Below are 17528 nucleotides of genomic sequence, written 5' to 3' on the forward strand. Positions count from 1 at the left end.
AGACAGGCCTCCCTTCACCGTGACCAGAGGAGGGCCTACAACAGGTCGAGACCCCAGGCAAGAGGGTCTCCCTGCACCGTGACCAGAGGAGGGCCTACAACAGGTCGAGACCCCAGGCAAGAGGGTCTCCCTGCACCGTGACCAGAGTGAGGACCTACACCTTATAGTGACAGAGTGATATCGCCCCAGAAACTCGGGCAAGAATAGTGACTTTTCCTTTCCTATAGTGAGACAGAGATAGTGATCCAGTGACAAAGTGAACCAGCGGGGTTACACCAAAAAGTGTCCGTAAATACCTTCCCTTGGAAAAGACTATAAGTTCTGGGCTCGTACAACTAGTGCTATTCCCAAGTCCAGTCTAGAGGAGTCCCCCCCCCCCTTGTCAGCGTACGCGCGGGAGAGAGTTGCCGCGCCGAGCCCAAACAGTGAATTATAGTGATCTGCTCCCCTTGTTCTTTTATAGTAATAATCCCTCCCCGGCTCATCAAGCCCAGACATCTCGATTGCCCCAGTACACTAAGACCTTTTGGACTTTAATGCAAGTTAGTCTCATTCACTTATGGACCCTTAACCTATTGTAAAGTATAATTATAGTGTGTGTGAACATCCCGTGTTGAACTAACGTAACTTTGTATATCTGTATCCTCTGCCCATAATATCATTCTATGTAATATTGTCAAGGTGTTAGAATTAAGGTAATAGACGTGTTAAAGGTGGACTGCCTAGTTTTTATGTCCTGTTCCTTTGTTAGTGCATTACTTCCGGTCCGGAAAGAGGACCCCGCTCAGTAGCTAGTGTTTTTAGTACGAGGAGTCGGCCTAAAAACACTCAGCATAACAATTAGGTTATTATTGCAACGTTTTGGCTAGATGTTTGAATCATCCGTCTGTCAACGAGTAATTTGCTTTTATTCCCCGCCGATTCTTCCTACCATATAAAATTTACAGTGGTGGCCAAATCAAAACAGGCTTTAACTAAGAAAATTATGCGACACATGCAGTTCACTATTTTTTTTTTTTCAGTATTTGTACAGATAATACCGAGACGACAATCTGTATATCACTTTGTACTGATATATTGCTTACTAAGAAGTTCGGTACTATATATTTACGGCACATTCGAAGTGCCGTTTTCAATCTGAACGGGCGTTTTCCTCCGGTGCCTTAATATTTCCAGGTTTACAGGGTTAAGATTTACTGAAACATGGTGACAACGTGTGAAATAAGCACGCTAGACACTGAAGACTACATGCACTTGTCTGTTTTTTAAATCCTTGTAAAAAAAACTCGAGATGAAGAGGACAGAGTTCCCGGCAGACGCCATGTTTAGTTTCCCGCAAGCGTTACAGGAGGGGCGTAGTTTTATAAGGTATTGAATTCATGGTTCATAAGGTTTTAGTATCATTTTAGCTAGCACCAAATGATTTTATTTAACTGAGTTTTATCCACTATAGAGCTCAATAGTTTTACACTGAGCTCTCTATAATGGCGAGGATTTCTCATGGGCAACACCATGTAGTTTGTGTAACCGCCGCCAGGGGCCCATGGCGGCGCTGATGTTGTTTATCTACACCACCTACGCCCACGTCATTTGAAGTAAGCTGATGAATTCGGAAAATATAGTGCCATGGCCCACTTTTTAGTTTATTTAAGTAACAGCGAAACAAAAACAGCAGGCTAAGAACAGGGATCCAAATTGCATTACCATTGTCTAGGTGACGAGTGGTGGTGTTTCAATCAGGACCCGTATACATGGGTCCTGGTTTCAATGTGGAGGCCAATATTACACGCTCGCTGCGGAGAGGAAGGGCCTGGCCGCAGGCGAAAATCATCTAAACTGCGCCTGCGCCGGAGTCTCGTCGCCTGTTCTTCAAAGCTTTCCCGTCGTCAGGGGGAGGCAGCCTGAGAGCTAAATACAGAAGTTACTATCATATTACAAAACAAACAAAAATGTTCATATTTCCACTAATAACAAAATTTCTAAATGATGCCCATTTCTTATGCTTACCCCTGCTTCAAGGCCTGCCCACTTAGCCTGCAGCAAAGGCAAGTCGTTATTGTAGGCGTGAATATATCAGTATATAGGGTAAAAGCTCATATTCCGCAGATTAGACGCTAAAACCAAAATAACAAAAACAAGTCCCAGCTCCTGCAGAATAGGCTAAGAGAAACTCAAGTCCAAACCTGTCGTTTGCAATACGATTGTCAAATTCGTTGATAAATCATCGAATACTAAAAGGGTAAATTTCCAGAACTACAACCAACTCACTCTGAAGCTTTATCTTTTTTTTTAATGTTTTATAATGTGATGAGTTCAAAGCTGACATTCATTTGTCAGAAATGATAAAAATATTACTCTTATACTAACCTAACTTAACCTTATTAACCTATTGTAGGAAACATCCAAATACACAAGAAATTATCATAGAATGACATAACATTTATCAGTATAGGCCTACAGGGTAAAACCTCATTCCGCAGATTAGACACTAAAACCAGAATAACAAGAACAAGCCCTAGCTCTTGTAGAATAAGCTAGGCTAAGACAACGTGCATAAGGTATTTAGCCTACGACAATTTTTGTCGCCAGGAAAAAATATATATTTACTTCTAAGCCAATCTGAAGTCCAAACCTGTCAATTTGCAACATGATTATCAAATTCGTTCATAAATCGTCGATTACTAAAGGAAATATATTTTCAAGCTTCCAAAGCTGTATGTGAGTGACAGTACAATAATATTATAATAGCCTACCCATCTAAAGCTGTGACAAGCAAAAGGTGCAAAATTTTGTTAGTTTCTACTATTGTATTTGCTTAAAATTCTGTTTTTTACATCGGCCAGCTGAGAGAAAACACGGGCCAATCAGCGACGAGACTCTGACGCATGCGCAGTTTAGATGATTTTCGCCTGTGGCCAGGCTATTCGCTGCGGAGATAGGCTCCACGGTGCTGATGCTGAAAACTTTAGTCCCGGTCGTTGCTCGCCAGCGCGGGACTAAGTCATCAGCTATGTTCACAATGGCTGCCGTCTGCGATGTTCAAAACAGTTTGGGCGCCATGTTGTGACGTCAGTGGGACTATCTCTGGTCGCAACTCCATCAAAATTTACGACTGGTACCGACCAGTCCTAAAGCCCATTCAGCACGGTCGTAAGGAAGCTTTGAGCCTCTCATTAGCGTTATCTGCCCCTCAAAACATTAGTTAAGGCAAGTGTTGCTAATACATACAAGCATATAGCGGTATTTTATTATGGCAAGGATCACAGTGAACTCTCTCATGCATGATTTGAGCTTGGTTATCGAGTTTTAAGTGACTAGCTATTGAGGCCTCTTATGAATTGTAGATGTGCAGCATAATTTTATCTCGTAAGACTGTGAAAGCCTCCCTATGATGCCACACATTTGCTGTAAAATGTAGGCTACTCATATATTTTCATTAGGTATGGCATGTGAGCTTTTCTGCTTCTACAAACCCTCGTTCTAAGTTAGATGTTGGCAGAATTGGCATTTTTTCCGATATATTACAGTTTAGGACACTACTGGAATTTCACATTTTAACCTCCATTCTCTAGAGTATGATTTTTGAATTCCAGATGTGTCCTAAACTGTTAATTTACTTTCTTTTTTTCCTTTAGGGACCTTTCATTAGCTCACAATTTTATTATGACCAGTATGGGCTGTGAAGTGATAGGTTAGGGTCTTTAGGTAAGGATAGGGAAAATGTTTACAAGTGCACCTGCCTTATGGTAATGAATTTGATATAGCTCATTGGATACATCTTGATGTCTGCGTCAAATTATTCTAATTAATCCATGGCAAAATAATAGTCTTTGAGATATTAACAAAAACCCACCACCACTTTGCACTTAGCTTAAAACCTAACCTAACCTACCGTAGTCTAATCAGAAGCCTAACCTAACATTACTTAACTGCACCCCACTGACCTAAAAAACTTAATTATCACCGTAATCATGATGCCTTGGCTTGACAACCTCCAAGCAGGTTTGGGGTTTAGGTTAGGTTAGTTAATTTAGGTAGATTAGGTTAGATTGGGACTAAAACATTGTTAGATAGGCCTAATGGTTATTAAAAAATATAAAATCTGTCAAAGATTATAACTTAGAAAAGAAAAACATTGCAAAACAGGTCTTAAGGAAAAAATTTCCAGTTTATTGACTAAACTGAATGCTTGAATTTTGCTTTTACGTCCGAAACATCACGTTGAATTCTACTGACAGCATTGACAGGATCAGTAACATACTGCCAAGCTGCCGCCTTCATCCTGACTTGTTGCGGCACTGTCAAATGAAAATTTTCCCAATATAATGTCTTGCTTCTCTACAACACTTGTTGCCATAGCCAGCAGCTTTGCATCAGTGAAGTTTGGGCGCCGAGGTCTCTTAGCTTTAGGTTCACCTTCCATTGTGCAGTAGGCTAGTATTAGCAAACAGGTGTGTGGCGAGTATCTCTGGCAGCGATATTTGTTGCTACCAGCATGCACGTGTTGTCTGTTTAGAAACAACCTCCTTGATTCTCATTGGCTGCCTTTTTTGTTACATTGATTCTCATTGGTTGCTATCAGATCATCTGGTGAACTGCCTGCCCTCTGCCGCATGATGGGACTAACACTTACACCCGCCCAACGACTGACCGCTTCTCGTTTGAACATTGGTGGAGGTGGTCAGTCATAAGGCGGGAATAACGTATGACGGGACTAGAGGAGCGACCACCGACGGCGTGACTGAGATATGACCAGTTTTGAGCATCCGGCCCCACATGTTATAGAGGTCAGTGGTTTTATCACAGTAAGGGTATAATAGTTGCTGTGCGGGAGCGACCTCAAGGTAATATATTCACGCTATCATCATTATTATTAACCTGAATTATACACACGAGTGTCAGCTGCAGTTGCACGGTAACGTCTCTCTTTATTGTTTGTAAACAGTTTTTCTTCGGAAGGATCTTGTATTTAAGGGTCCTCCTTCACCCACCCCACCATCCCAGCTACACCATAGCACCTTATTAAACTAGACTGTTTTTGTTGCAGGGCATGGAGGATAACAAGTTGGATCGCAGCCTTATTAGTTTGGACACTTCATTATCAGCATTAACTACAATATTTTCAGAATACCTCGAGAATGGTAAGGAGACCTATTTATTTCAGTACATAATGTGCGAGTATACATGCCATGTTGATTACTGTTGGTTGGTCTGAAACCCTATCTCCCGTGGGGGAAAAAAAAAAAAAAGTCCCCGCTGGAGATTGTCAGCGTCTTCGGTGCGTTGCCAGTGGAGTGAAAAAATTTTACCCTGTAAATGTGACTAACGAGTTCAAAAATTGTTCTGGAGTATGCCGGGTGTTGAAGGAGTGGTAACAGTGGTAGAGAAGGAAAGACAAAATGTCAGAATGTGTTACGGACGAGTGATGAACCAAGTAGTTTTCTCTACAGAGTGGCCGATGTGTGGATCGAAAATATTACAGTAAGGTAGGCAGTGGCTGGGAATCACTTACAGCGACAGACCATTTTATATATCTCAGGAAATTCTAACATATTTAAGACAACCTATTTGCATACTTCGTCATGTTCTCAGTCACCCCCTCAAAACCATCTCCGAGTTGCCAGTTGTGCGTCTGTTACAACTTATTTACGGAAGATGTGACCTACCCATCACCGTTTTTTTTTTTTTTTTTTTATTTGTAGCGGTTTTATCTTATTCCTTGACAAAACTGGATATATGAATATTCGTTCCATTAGTTAGAGATCTGAAAGTGCGGGTTTTAATTGTTTCATTACAGTATTAACCTCTTTACTAGGATGATGTTTAGTTAAAATAATCTTGCTAAGGCGTTCCATTAGGTGATCAGAAAGTGCTGGTTTTCATTTACTATTTCATTATTCACTAGGATGATTAGTTAATCTTGCTATCACCCATTGTCGTAGTGAAAGGGGTATTGGATATAGCTTCATCCATTTTCACTATGAGAGATCATCCCAAAGCTAAACAGAACTGTCTGGCAGTAGTATGAATAAACTTAAAAAAGAAAGTAATCGTTGAGAAAGGATTGCGGTAACCAGTTTTGTGCGGGAAGCGGGCATACTGAACAGAGGTTTGGGGTAACCAAAAAATGACCATATTTTGTTCGTCACCACCACCATCATCACCATCATCTTCATTCCCGCCCTATTTGAATTATTATAAATGGGGTGGGTATAATATAAAAACTTGAAATTTGTCTCGTTATTTTGCATGTCGTTATCTGTCAGCGAAATCTTGTTAGGGAGGCGGGTATATATATATATATATATATATATATATATATATATATATATATGGAGAGAGAGAGAGAGATTAGGAGTAAAGGGAAAATGAAGGAGGGGGGGGGCAGTAGGTGAAAAACTAGAAGCTTAAGGAGAAAGGATGTAATTAAAGAAGAGATAAGATTGATAAATGTGAACATACTAGTAATGATGGGACGGGAAAGATGAGAGTCGGGAAAAAAGAAAAGAGAGGAAGGGTTGAGTGAAGAAAAAGGAATGGAGAGAGAGAGAGAGAGAGAACGCGTGGGATGGTATATTTATAACGAGGAGGGAAGAATCAGATGTGAGAAGCCACGAGAGATATGAAAAGGAAGTAAAAGTTAAACAGCGGTATTCGTACAATTAGTAGATATTAAGATAACAGTTTATAGTGAAGCTGTAATTACTGAAATGCAGATAATTAAAATGAAGGAAAATGAAGCCATTGAAATATACAAAGAAAATTAGTGGAAGTTGGCTTTTTTTTTTTTTCCTATCGACCATTGGGGCTGGAGCCCCTGGTCATTAAGGGAAAATATTTATATGTATATATACACACACACACACACACACACACACACACACACACACACATATATATATATATATATATATATATATATATATATATATATATATATAAGGTGAGTGTAGCCTATACACTGTATACACTGTATATGGCTAGTGAGGGTGTGATCGCCCTCTACCTACACAGATCAAAAGCCCTCAGGAGCAGGGGGGTGGTTGCTTTCTCAGGCAGAGGAACTCCTTGAGAGTGAAATGGCTGGGAAGCATGCCGGCACGTGACTGGCTACAGCATAGCTGGGTCTTTCGGGTGTGGGCAATCAGGCAAGTTAGCTGCCTACTGCGACTGCAACACAATGGCGAGGTGTTCAGGAAGTTAGCCAAAGAAACCTTGATGGACTCTGAAAGAACAATAATGGCCCCCAGTCCCGTGCAGCCCTTAAATGGGCAGGGGGTGCTAAGAATCTCAAGGTTGCCTCAATTACAATCTAATTCCTTTGTCAATGCAAAAAATACAATTAAAATTGGTAACTGGAATATGAGAACGCTAAATTATGACGGTAAAATCGATGAGTTAGTGAAGGTTTTTCAAAATTACGGACTTGATATTTGTGCTCTGACAGAAACTAGATTAATTGGAGTTGATAAGTTGGATTTGGAGGATGGTATACGTTTATTGATATCTGGTCGACAGGACGGAATGCATTATCAGGGAGTAGGATTGTTGCTGGGTTGTAAGGCAAATAAGGCTTTATGTGAGTGGGATCCTATAGATGAGCGATTGTTATACGCACGGTTTAAATCAAATCATGGCAACATCAGTCTGTTTGTGTGTTATGCACCTACTAATGATGCACTCGATGAAAGGAAAGACACATTTTATGAAAAGTTGCAAGAAGGAGTAGGAAGGGTACCTAGACATGATGTTTTGATCTGCGTTGGAGACTTTAATGCAGTAATGGGCTGTTCAAATGAGGGATTTGAGGCATGTATGGGTAAGATGGGAGTTGGTAGTAGGATGAGTGAAAACGGAGTGAGTTTTGGAAGCTTCTGTCTAGCAAATGACTTAGTCATCGGGGGCACACTCTTTCAGCATTGCAATATACACAAGACAACTTGGGTGTCGCCGTGTGGAAAATATAAAAATCAGATTGATCACATCGCTATCAGTAGGAGGCATAGAAGTTCTCTGCTAGATGTTCATGTTAAACGGGGAGCGGATATTGGTAGTGACCATCAACTCAGCATTGCAAAAATAAGGTTTAAACTTAAAAATCAGAAGAAGGAAAAATCTGGTGTTGGTAGATACGATATTGTTAAGCTTAGACGGGAAGGAGAAGAAAAGGAGGAATTCAGATTAGAATGCAGAAATAGGTTTTGGTGTTGGAAACGTTGGAAGAGGGGGAGAGAAGTGTAGATGAGATGTGGGAGGATGTGAACAAAGTTTTGCATGAGACTGCTGAATGTACGATTGGAAGGAGACATAGCTTCAGGAGAAAGAAATGGATATCAGAGGAAACGTGGGATATGATAAAAAAGAGAGGTGAGGCTAAATTGAGGAGTGAGATGCAATGCGTTGATGAACAAGAGATTGAATTAGCAAGAGCTGCGTACTGGAGTTTGAATTCAGAAGTAAGAAGGTTAGCTAGGAGAGATAAAAGAAGATGTGTAGATGAAAAGGTTGCAGAGACTGAAATCTTAATAAACAAAAATGATGGACAGAGTCAAAGAATAGCATATGAATCGATTAGAGAACTGAGTGGTAATGCAGGTAAACGCAAGGAAATACCAGTTAGAGACAGGGAAGGAAATTTATTGACCAAAGATGGAGATATTAAAAATAGATGGAAAGAGCATTTTGAGACAGTTCTTAATAGACCAATACCACCAGAAGAGGATATACCGTCTGCTCAGGAAGATTTAAATATAGAAACAGGAGAGTTGAGGCTTGCAGAAGTGGAGAAAGCAGTAAAACAGTTAAAGAATAATAAGGCACCAGGGGAGGATGGTTTATTTCCGGAAATGTTTAAAGTGGAGGGGGATAGATTAATAATGATCTTGACCAAGCTATTCAATAAGATATGGGTGACGGGGTTACTACCATCAGTTTGGAAAAATGGTGTAATTGTTAAAGTTCCGAAGAAGGGAGACCTGAGTGAATGTGGTAATTGGAGGGGAATCTCTTTGTCACCGATAGCTTTGAAAGTTTTCAGTAGAGTGTTGTTAAATAGGTTGGAGCCAGTGGTTGAGGGTATTCTGAGGGATGAACAGGCTGGTTTTAGAAAGGGACGTGGTTGCAATGATCAGATCTTTATAGTTAGGCATTTGATGCAGCAAGTTAATGAAATGAGAGTACCGTTAAGTCTTTGTTTTGTTGATTTTGAAAAGGCTTTTGATAGTGTTTCGAGAGAGACTATGGGGAAGATCATGAGACATTATGGAATACCAGAGGAGTTTGTGAGGGTCATTATGAACATGCATGAGGACACATTTTGTAAAGTGATGGTTGATGGTTGTCTGAGTGATTCGTTTGAAGTCAAGTCCGGAGTAATTCAAGGTGGTGTTCTATCGCCTTTACTATTTATATTGGTCATTGATTACATTATGAAACGCGTTGGAACAGAAACCGGTGCAGGTATACTTTGGGGAGAGAACAGGAAACTTTTGGATTTAGATTATGCAGATGATATAGTTTTGATTTGTGATGGGCCAGAAGAGATGCAGAGAGTGTTGGACTGTTTGGTGAGTGAAGGTCGCAAGGTGGGTTTGGTTATTAATTGTGGAAAAACTGAAATAATCAATATGAATATGGAAAATGCGCAGGAATGTGTAATTGGAGGTATGGTCGTAAAGCAAGTTGATAGGTTTAAATATTTAGGTACTTATTTAGCCAAGGATGGTTCTTTGAACTTTGAATTCGAGGAAAGGTTAAAGAAGGCTAATCAGGCAATGGGAATGCTTAAAAATATTTGGAATAATAACAATTTCTCTGTGCATACAAAAATCAAACTTTATAAGGTAATGGTTAGGAGTATCTTAATTTATGGACACGAGTCTTGGTACAGCACAGTGACTATGGAAAATAAATTCTTGGTGTTTGAAAATAAAGCACTTAGAAGAATATTAGGAGTTAAGTGGTGGGAAAGGATACCAAATAGTAGAATTAGAGAAATAACGGGAGTGCAGCCGATCGATGAATATGTTAGATTCTCACGATGGAAGTGGCTAGGACATGGGTATAGGAGACAGGGAATAGTACGAGGTACACCAGGGTGGGTGGCACTTGGTAGGAGAGGTAGAGGAAGGCCAAAAGAGACGTGGGTGAGGACAATGAGACGGGAAGCTGGAGATGAGTGTTGGGGAGATCTTGAGGAGTTAGCGCAAGATAGGATGTGGTGGTGTGAGTTCATCGAGGCCCTATGCATCCCCGAGGGTGCCACAGGAAATGATTGATTGATATATATATATATATATATATATATATATATATATATATATATATATATATATATTTATATTTATATAAATTTTTATTTTATTGTATTTTATTTTTAATTTTTTATATTTTTAACCTTATATTACTTATAAACAAAAATACCTAATCTAAAGACTCTAAAACTAATCACCTAACAGACAAAATCGCTAACCTATACTAAATCCTAAAGAGACAAAACACTAGACCTACACTAATGGTGGAAAGGCCTCGACTGTCTTGCATTTCGCCCTTAACGATTTGACCTGCAGACTAAGCACCAAGATATTCATTGTTTATTTCTTTGACTTCATCAGTTTGATTATATTTTTATTTTTCTTGATAAAGCCAAACGATTTTATTCGGATTAGAAGCTGCCACAGACCCTTTCTGTCTGACAAATATAATTTGGTAGTGGAAGTACTACCGGTAGTACTAATATACGTCATCGGATAGATGGGGTTAATAGGGAGGGAAGTTACATAAATAGTATCATCGTCATGGCGTTACATATTTAATGCCCCACCAGGAGCGTAGGAGTCCGGCATTAGGCTGCTTAGTCAACACATTTAAGGCAGGAATGACGTCGCTATTCCCTGAGTGTCATGTGGATGGACCACCTTAACATAGACTACCAGGCATCCATTAATTGATAGTTTAGTTACCACTCAGTGTAGGCCAGTAAATGATTAATCACATGATATGCAGAATAATAAACCAATAGACAGAGAGAGGTGTTGGCAGGATTGTGGGAAGGTGGAGGGAAAGGAGTGGGATTTGTAAACACCGCCTTTCCCCATAGTTGAGAGAGAGAGATTCCTGTAGATGTGTGCGTGTCACCTTTTCTTTAATTAGGTATGCCTCCGCCCACTTATGGTGAAGGTGACATTGATTGGTCTGTCCGTGCGTGCGTGCGGGTCCTTGCATCCGTAACACTTGTGGGCGCGATATCTCTTGAACCCATCGACGGAGTTCCACCATACTTATGTCAGTAATGCAGTATGAGGAGATGATGAACTAAGAAGGTCAGCTAGGTCAAGGAGTCAAAGGTCAAGGTCATATGGGTCGACTTAGTGTATCCTTGTGGGCACGATATTTTCTGAACCCCACGACGGATTTCGACCAAAGTTTTGTCAGTGGTACAGTATGAAAGGATGATAACCGACTTGGGCAGCAAGGTCAAGGGGTCAAAGATCAAGGTCATATGGGATCAACTTTGTTCATCCTTGTGGGCGCGATATTTTCCTAACTCGTCGACCGATTTAGAGCAAACTGTCAGTGAGACAGTTTGAAGGGACGATGAACTGGTTATGTCAGCAGGAGGTTGTATGGCTGGTCCGTGCGCAAGACTAGGCGGAGTCATAGCTAGGCACGCTTGGCGTCGACAGCTCGGGGCTCGAGTTATCGGCGTTTCATTATGTTTCTGCCCACCTGTGGTGGAGGATTCATTAACCCGCGGATTGTGAGCCACATCTCAGGCTGGATAGCGTCGCGTTGCGAGCCACAGCTCAGGCTGTGCCGGCCGTACATCACCGTAAGGAACTGGAACCCCTACGCAGACTTACGCATGGCGCTACGCAAAGACGGAGAGAGATTTTTGTTTTTGTTTTTTTCACCAGATGATGCCTTGGATGTTTATCTTCAAGTTTATAATAAATAAAAACTTTTTTTTTTTCATTTTTGCACTACCGTAAGTAAACCTAGCATGTCCATATGCAAAGACGGAGAGAGATTTTTTTTTTTTAATCACTAGATGATGCCCTGGATGTCTGTTCTGGTGCCAACGTCGTTTCCCATGACGAGTTGTAGTTTCACACTGTTGTTACATATTACATGCAAAGTTGTTTATTCACGATTAACAATGTGTAATATAGTGTGAACGGTAAGCAACCAAACACCATTTCACTGTAAAGTGTGGCTTGGGATAGGATGAGCAATCGGACAGCATTTTTCAATCAAAACAACCTAGGGTAAAGGGAAGGCGATAGAGAAATATATATATATATATATATATATATATATATATATATATATATATATATATATATATATATATATATATTATATATATATATATTATATATATATATATATATATATATATATTATATATATATATATATATATATATATATATATATATATATATATATATATATGTTTAAAGTCTTGAGGAAATATTTACTTTGTTGGTATACTTTAATGTAATCAGTACTACTTTATTGAGGTGTATAATGTACATGGTAAAGTTGTGATGCTTCTATTCATGTATAAATCCCAGTTGTCTGTGGGGTTTGGCACCTCTAAATATGTTGACCTCAGCACCACACCCAGAGGGGACGCCGACCAGCTAGAGGAGAACGCACTTATCATTCAAACGAGAGGGACGTATTAACTCTGAGCTCTCTGTGTCGCAGTTGTATCTTTCTGTGACCAGTAAAGAGAGATTTAATCTGATCAGTTTCAGTTCACATGCACACCCTACCTCTACAATTCCTTCAATAGGATTCTACACCGATTCCTACCATCTCCAGTGTGTGAGAAGACATTTTGGTGGAGAGTGTCAGCCGGAAGTGACTTCGACCAGGCCCAACGTTATAACCTTGCTTGGAACAGTGCAGTCACGTCTAAGCTGATATATAAATTGGTGATCAGCTGTGGGTTTCCAATAAGCTGATATATTAGTGACCAGTTGAAGGATCCATACAAACCGACACATATCTTCAAGTTTATAATAAACAAAAACAAAAATATCCTTCGTTTTTTGCGCACCACGGCGTGGGATGAAAAATGGTAATTACGCAATCAACAGGTTAAATGACTGGTCTGCCGTTGTGTGTGTGTGCGTGGGGTCCACGCGTCCGTAACACTGTTGCAGGCGCAACATCTCTTGAACTCTTCGGCGGATTGCCACCAAGGCGGTGGCTCAGTCGGTAGAGAGGTGGCCTGCTGTCCTACCGGACCCAGGTTCAAATCCACGCTGGGGCAGGGAACAGTTTAAGGATTTGAATTTCATTAAAATCTGACTTTACTGATCTACCAGAAGACCCGCCGACATGTAAAAGTACCCCCGCAAATGCCAATACACCAGTCCTGTATGAGACAGCCCTAGCATGTATTCAATATGGAAGGTGGGTGTTAGCGCCGAAGTGGTGACATGCAGACGTGTATGGTATGTAGGAGGACTACTGGGCCTTGGGAGCAGGCTGTGAAGCCCATGTCCAGAGTCGTTCACATAAAAAAAAAAACTCAGTGATGCACTATGAGGAGATAGTGAACTGATTAGGTCATCTGTGTCAAAGGATGAAAGGTCAAAGTCATATAGGGTTGACTTAGTTTATCCTTGTGGGTGTAATATCTCCTGAACCCCATGACGGATTTCGACCAGTCCGTGATACAGTATGGAGGGACGATGAACTGATTATGTCAGCAGGTGTCGTGGAGGTTGTATGGCGAGTCCGTGCGCAAGGCTTGGCGGAGACATACCGAGGGACGCATTGCGTCAACAGCTCGGGGCCCAGGTTGGCGTTTCATCATGAAATGTCAGTAGTAGTTTCTTGTGAGAAATGGGTTGTTAAGAAACTTCGAGAGGGAGAGAGAGAGAGAGAGAGAGAGAGAGAACATTTCCAAAATTACGGTATTAAGCTGATAACGTACTCTAACCCAAAACGTGTTACCTGTAGAGGTGTATGATATGTAGGACTACTGGGCCTAGGGAGCAGGCTGTGAAGCCTATGCCCAGAGTCGAACAAAAAAAAAACCCTGCCACAGGTTAACACACACCCACATCCACCCACCCACCCACACACACACACATCCAGCAGTGCTTGAGGTAATTCTCTCAGCTCTGCATACAATATCGGGCATAGCTTAATTACAACCGTACTCTAACCACAGTATATCAGAAGCAGAGCGTCAAAACAAGTAAGCATATGAAGGAGGAAAAAAAAGTAGGGCTAACGTGCTTATCGGTTCAGTAACCAACCGCCTTTGTTTTACGGGCGCTGAACTTGAAATATATTGTTATATTCCTAGCTGAGCTGTGACGTGTATAATAGAGTTCGATTGCTATATGCCGACAAATAATATAGTTGTAAATCTGGATAATATAGTGTTACATAGACCCTTGGCAACCCCTGGTCTTAAAATGGCCTAGCGCGGAGGGCGGGTCTTCAGTGTCCGTCTGGCAGTTGGAGGTGTGGGGTGTTGTTGCCTGGGCTCCGGAGGTCAGGCAGGCGAGGGACACTCTGAAATCCAAAAATTCGCGTCAGCCCCCCAAACCATCGATTGTTATACCACCATGGCCCAATGAATAGAGGCAGAAAAGCACAATTGTCTCATGATTCAGTAGAGTAGGGTGCGTTTGTCAGTTTCAGCATAAATTTACGAATAGAGGCATCAGAGGTTTGTTGACATCTGTGCCGCAATGTCGCCCGGTGTGGTGGTAGCGGTGGTGATGGCGATGGTGTGTGGTCTGGGTGCCGGGTTCAACGTGGATGTCGGCAACCACGTGACCCATTACAGCGACCAACCTGGCTCCATGTTCGGGTTCGCGGTAGCACTACATAAGGATCAGGGCCAAAGTCGGTGAGTTGCTTGTGTTTGGTTTTATCAGTCTGTCTGTCAGTCTGTCCATCAGTTCAAGCGACAGTACAGTTATATACTGAAGAAACTTCTTTTTTCACTAATTATCAAAAAATATCAAGATGTGTGTGTGTGTGTGTGTGTGTGTGTGTGTGTGTGTGTGTGTGGAGAGAGAGAGAGAAACATGTTATTCCTGGTACAGATAGCAGGATGTTTTATTAAGCTTCCTAGGTTAATGTGTGTGTGTGTGTGTGTGTTTAATAGTATGTAAATTATGCACGAAAACTCGTATATGAGTATAGTTACATAGATACACAGACCACACAGACAACTAGGTCCTCGCCAGTGTTACGGAAATAATGACATTGAAAACGGGACTTGTTTCCCAATAGCCGTAATTACCGAAGTGAATGAATGTTATGGTCATTGTTGTATCATCTCAATAAACACTACTGTATATTTCATTGTAGGTATGATTCACTGGGTATAAGTACCTATATTAACTCCAGCACGAGGATGTTTTATTTCCTTTTTGCTGCTGCCGTATTATTTTATCCACCTCAGCACAGACTTAGAAGTGCTAAAGTCGGATAATAGCATTCAGTAGTCCTTTCATTGGTAGGACACGCTCTTAAGCTAATAGTGGCAAGAAAAATGTAGACACGTTCTTGTGTTGAAACAACAGAATTTCTGTAACAGTAACAGGCATTAAGTACACTGCAACGACTAGCCTACCTTAGCCGTTTAAATTACAGGACACTGAGCACAAAAATACTGGTAAGAACAATATTGACAGTTTACCACGAGATAAATATAGAGGAGTGTTACGATAAGGAATTCATAAAAAATAAACTTGTTATTAACTGACGGACCCCATCATGAATCACATCTGTATTAATGGTTCCGGTCACGTTCGTCGTTTCTCATGTGCATTGAGGTAATTTGAGGGTCAGTATGTAATGCAGCGTCATTATACCCGGACCAGTAAACCAAACATTGAGGGATATTTCCATGATATTATGTATTAGTTCTCACAATATATATATATATATATATATATATATATATAATATTAATTACAGATACCCTATTACCACCATGTACGTTACCATAAGTAAGTGCCTGCCGTACTGTATGTTCCTTTACGAAAAATAGTACACTGTTGTGTCAGGATAACTTAAAGCGTTACGGGTATATTATATCGTGATGTTTTGTAATAAACTTCGTAAAGAGCACTAGAAAAAAAAAATTCAGACATAATGGTCATAAAGGTTATAAATCTGTGCTCTAATTCGTAGGATTCTGAATATTCATTTCTAAAATGAAAACACCCTTAGTATGTTTTTTGTCAGTGATAATTTTAGTAACTATACATATATTACGATATACGGGTATCACATTTCGGTATTTCAGTCTTTACTGAGCAACAGTCCTTCCCCTTCTCCTCCCCCGACACCCAACACTCCCACACAATGACACAACCTAGTTATACCCTGCTGTCTTACCTGGCTGCTCGTGTAACCTTGTAGTAATTTGTGAGTTACGATAAATTGGTGGGATGAATCTGTTGGTAGTAGCGTATTACCGGGATTATTTTATGATTCTATAATAATTCATCCAACCCATTGTTTCTTCTTCCGTCTGGATTCTGCTTTCCTCCTTTTTGACTCTCTCTCTCTCTCTCTCGAATTGCCTGTGCACAGTATCTGTGTCTGTCAACCCCTCTGTTTGTCTATCTGTCTCTTACCTAACCAGAGCCTGACATTTTTTTTTCCTTACTCAGCAACGACCTCCCTCTCCTGCCACATAGCCTGTATATTACCTCACCTTGACTGCCTGTGTAACCTTGCTATAATTTCTGAGCTGGCTAGCGATAAATTGGTGGGAAGAGTTCGATAGTGATAGCGAATTACCGGTATATTTATTTTACGATTTTACAGTGCTTGATCTCCTAGCCTACTTGTGTGAGCTGGGATTTCCTGGTTTAGGATCCTGTGCTCTCTCTCTCTCTCTCTCTCTCTCTCTCTCTCTCAGTAGGAGGGAGGAGAGTCACGGTGGTTCATTTAATGGGGCAAAAAGTGGTGCATGAAGCCTCATCCCAAGGACTGAGAGAGATAGAGAGAGGGAGAGCGAGAGAGAGAGAGAGAGAGAGAGAGAGAGAGAGAGAATGACGTGCTTAAGAATAATTGAGCTTGTGTGTATGACGTGAGATCTTGTGTGCAATTGAGTATGTGTATGACCTTTATGCGTGTGTGTGTGTGTGTGTGTGTGTGTGTGTGTGTGTGTGTGTTTGTGAAGGAGGGAGGGAGGGGAGAAGGATAAAATAAGGCTGAGACAGAGGAGGGAATGAGGAGAGGTTGAAGGAAGAGAAGGAAGAGATAGAAGTGAAGAACGAAGAAAAGAGTATGAGGGAGGGAGGAAGCACACGGAGAGGGAGGAGGGGAGGAAAGGAAAGAGAGGAAGAATAGGACGTGGAGGAAGAGGGAAGAGGTGGAGGAAAGCGTAGAAAAGCAGAGATGAAATGAAAGGGACAGCAAGAAGAAGGAATAAGAGAGAGAGAGGGGGGGGGGAAATGAAGTTAGGGAAGGAATAACGGAAAGTGAGAATGGAAATAAGGGGGAAAGAAAGAAGAGAAAACGAGCGGAATT

The 17528-nt window shown here is 41.0% G+C and overlaps 1 protein-coding gene across 1 annotated transcript in view; it reads left to right on the top strand.

The window, feature by feature from the left end:
- Positions 1-7633: 7633 nt before the first annotated feature.
- The window catches only part of LOC145406135 (integrin alpha-PS2-like), a 311238-nt gene continuing 301343 nt past the window's right edge, over positions 7634-17528 (top strand). The window contains exons 1-2 of the mRNA XM_080277360.1: positions 7634-7655; positions 14745-14883. Coding sequence (XP_080133486.1) covers positions 7634-7655; positions 14745-14883 — 161 coding nt within the window. The remainder of the gene's footprint in view (positions 7656-14744; positions 14884-17528) is intronic.

This window comes from Coenobita brevimanus, chromosome 1 (assembly GCF_032717465.1).
Source record: "Coenobita brevimanus isolate Jiangsu-jjx chromosome 1, ASM3271746v2, whole genome shotgun sequence".
Classification (NCBI taxonomy): Eukaryota; Metazoa; Arthropoda; class Malacostraca; order Decapoda; family Coenobitidae; genus Coenobita; species Coenobita brevimanus.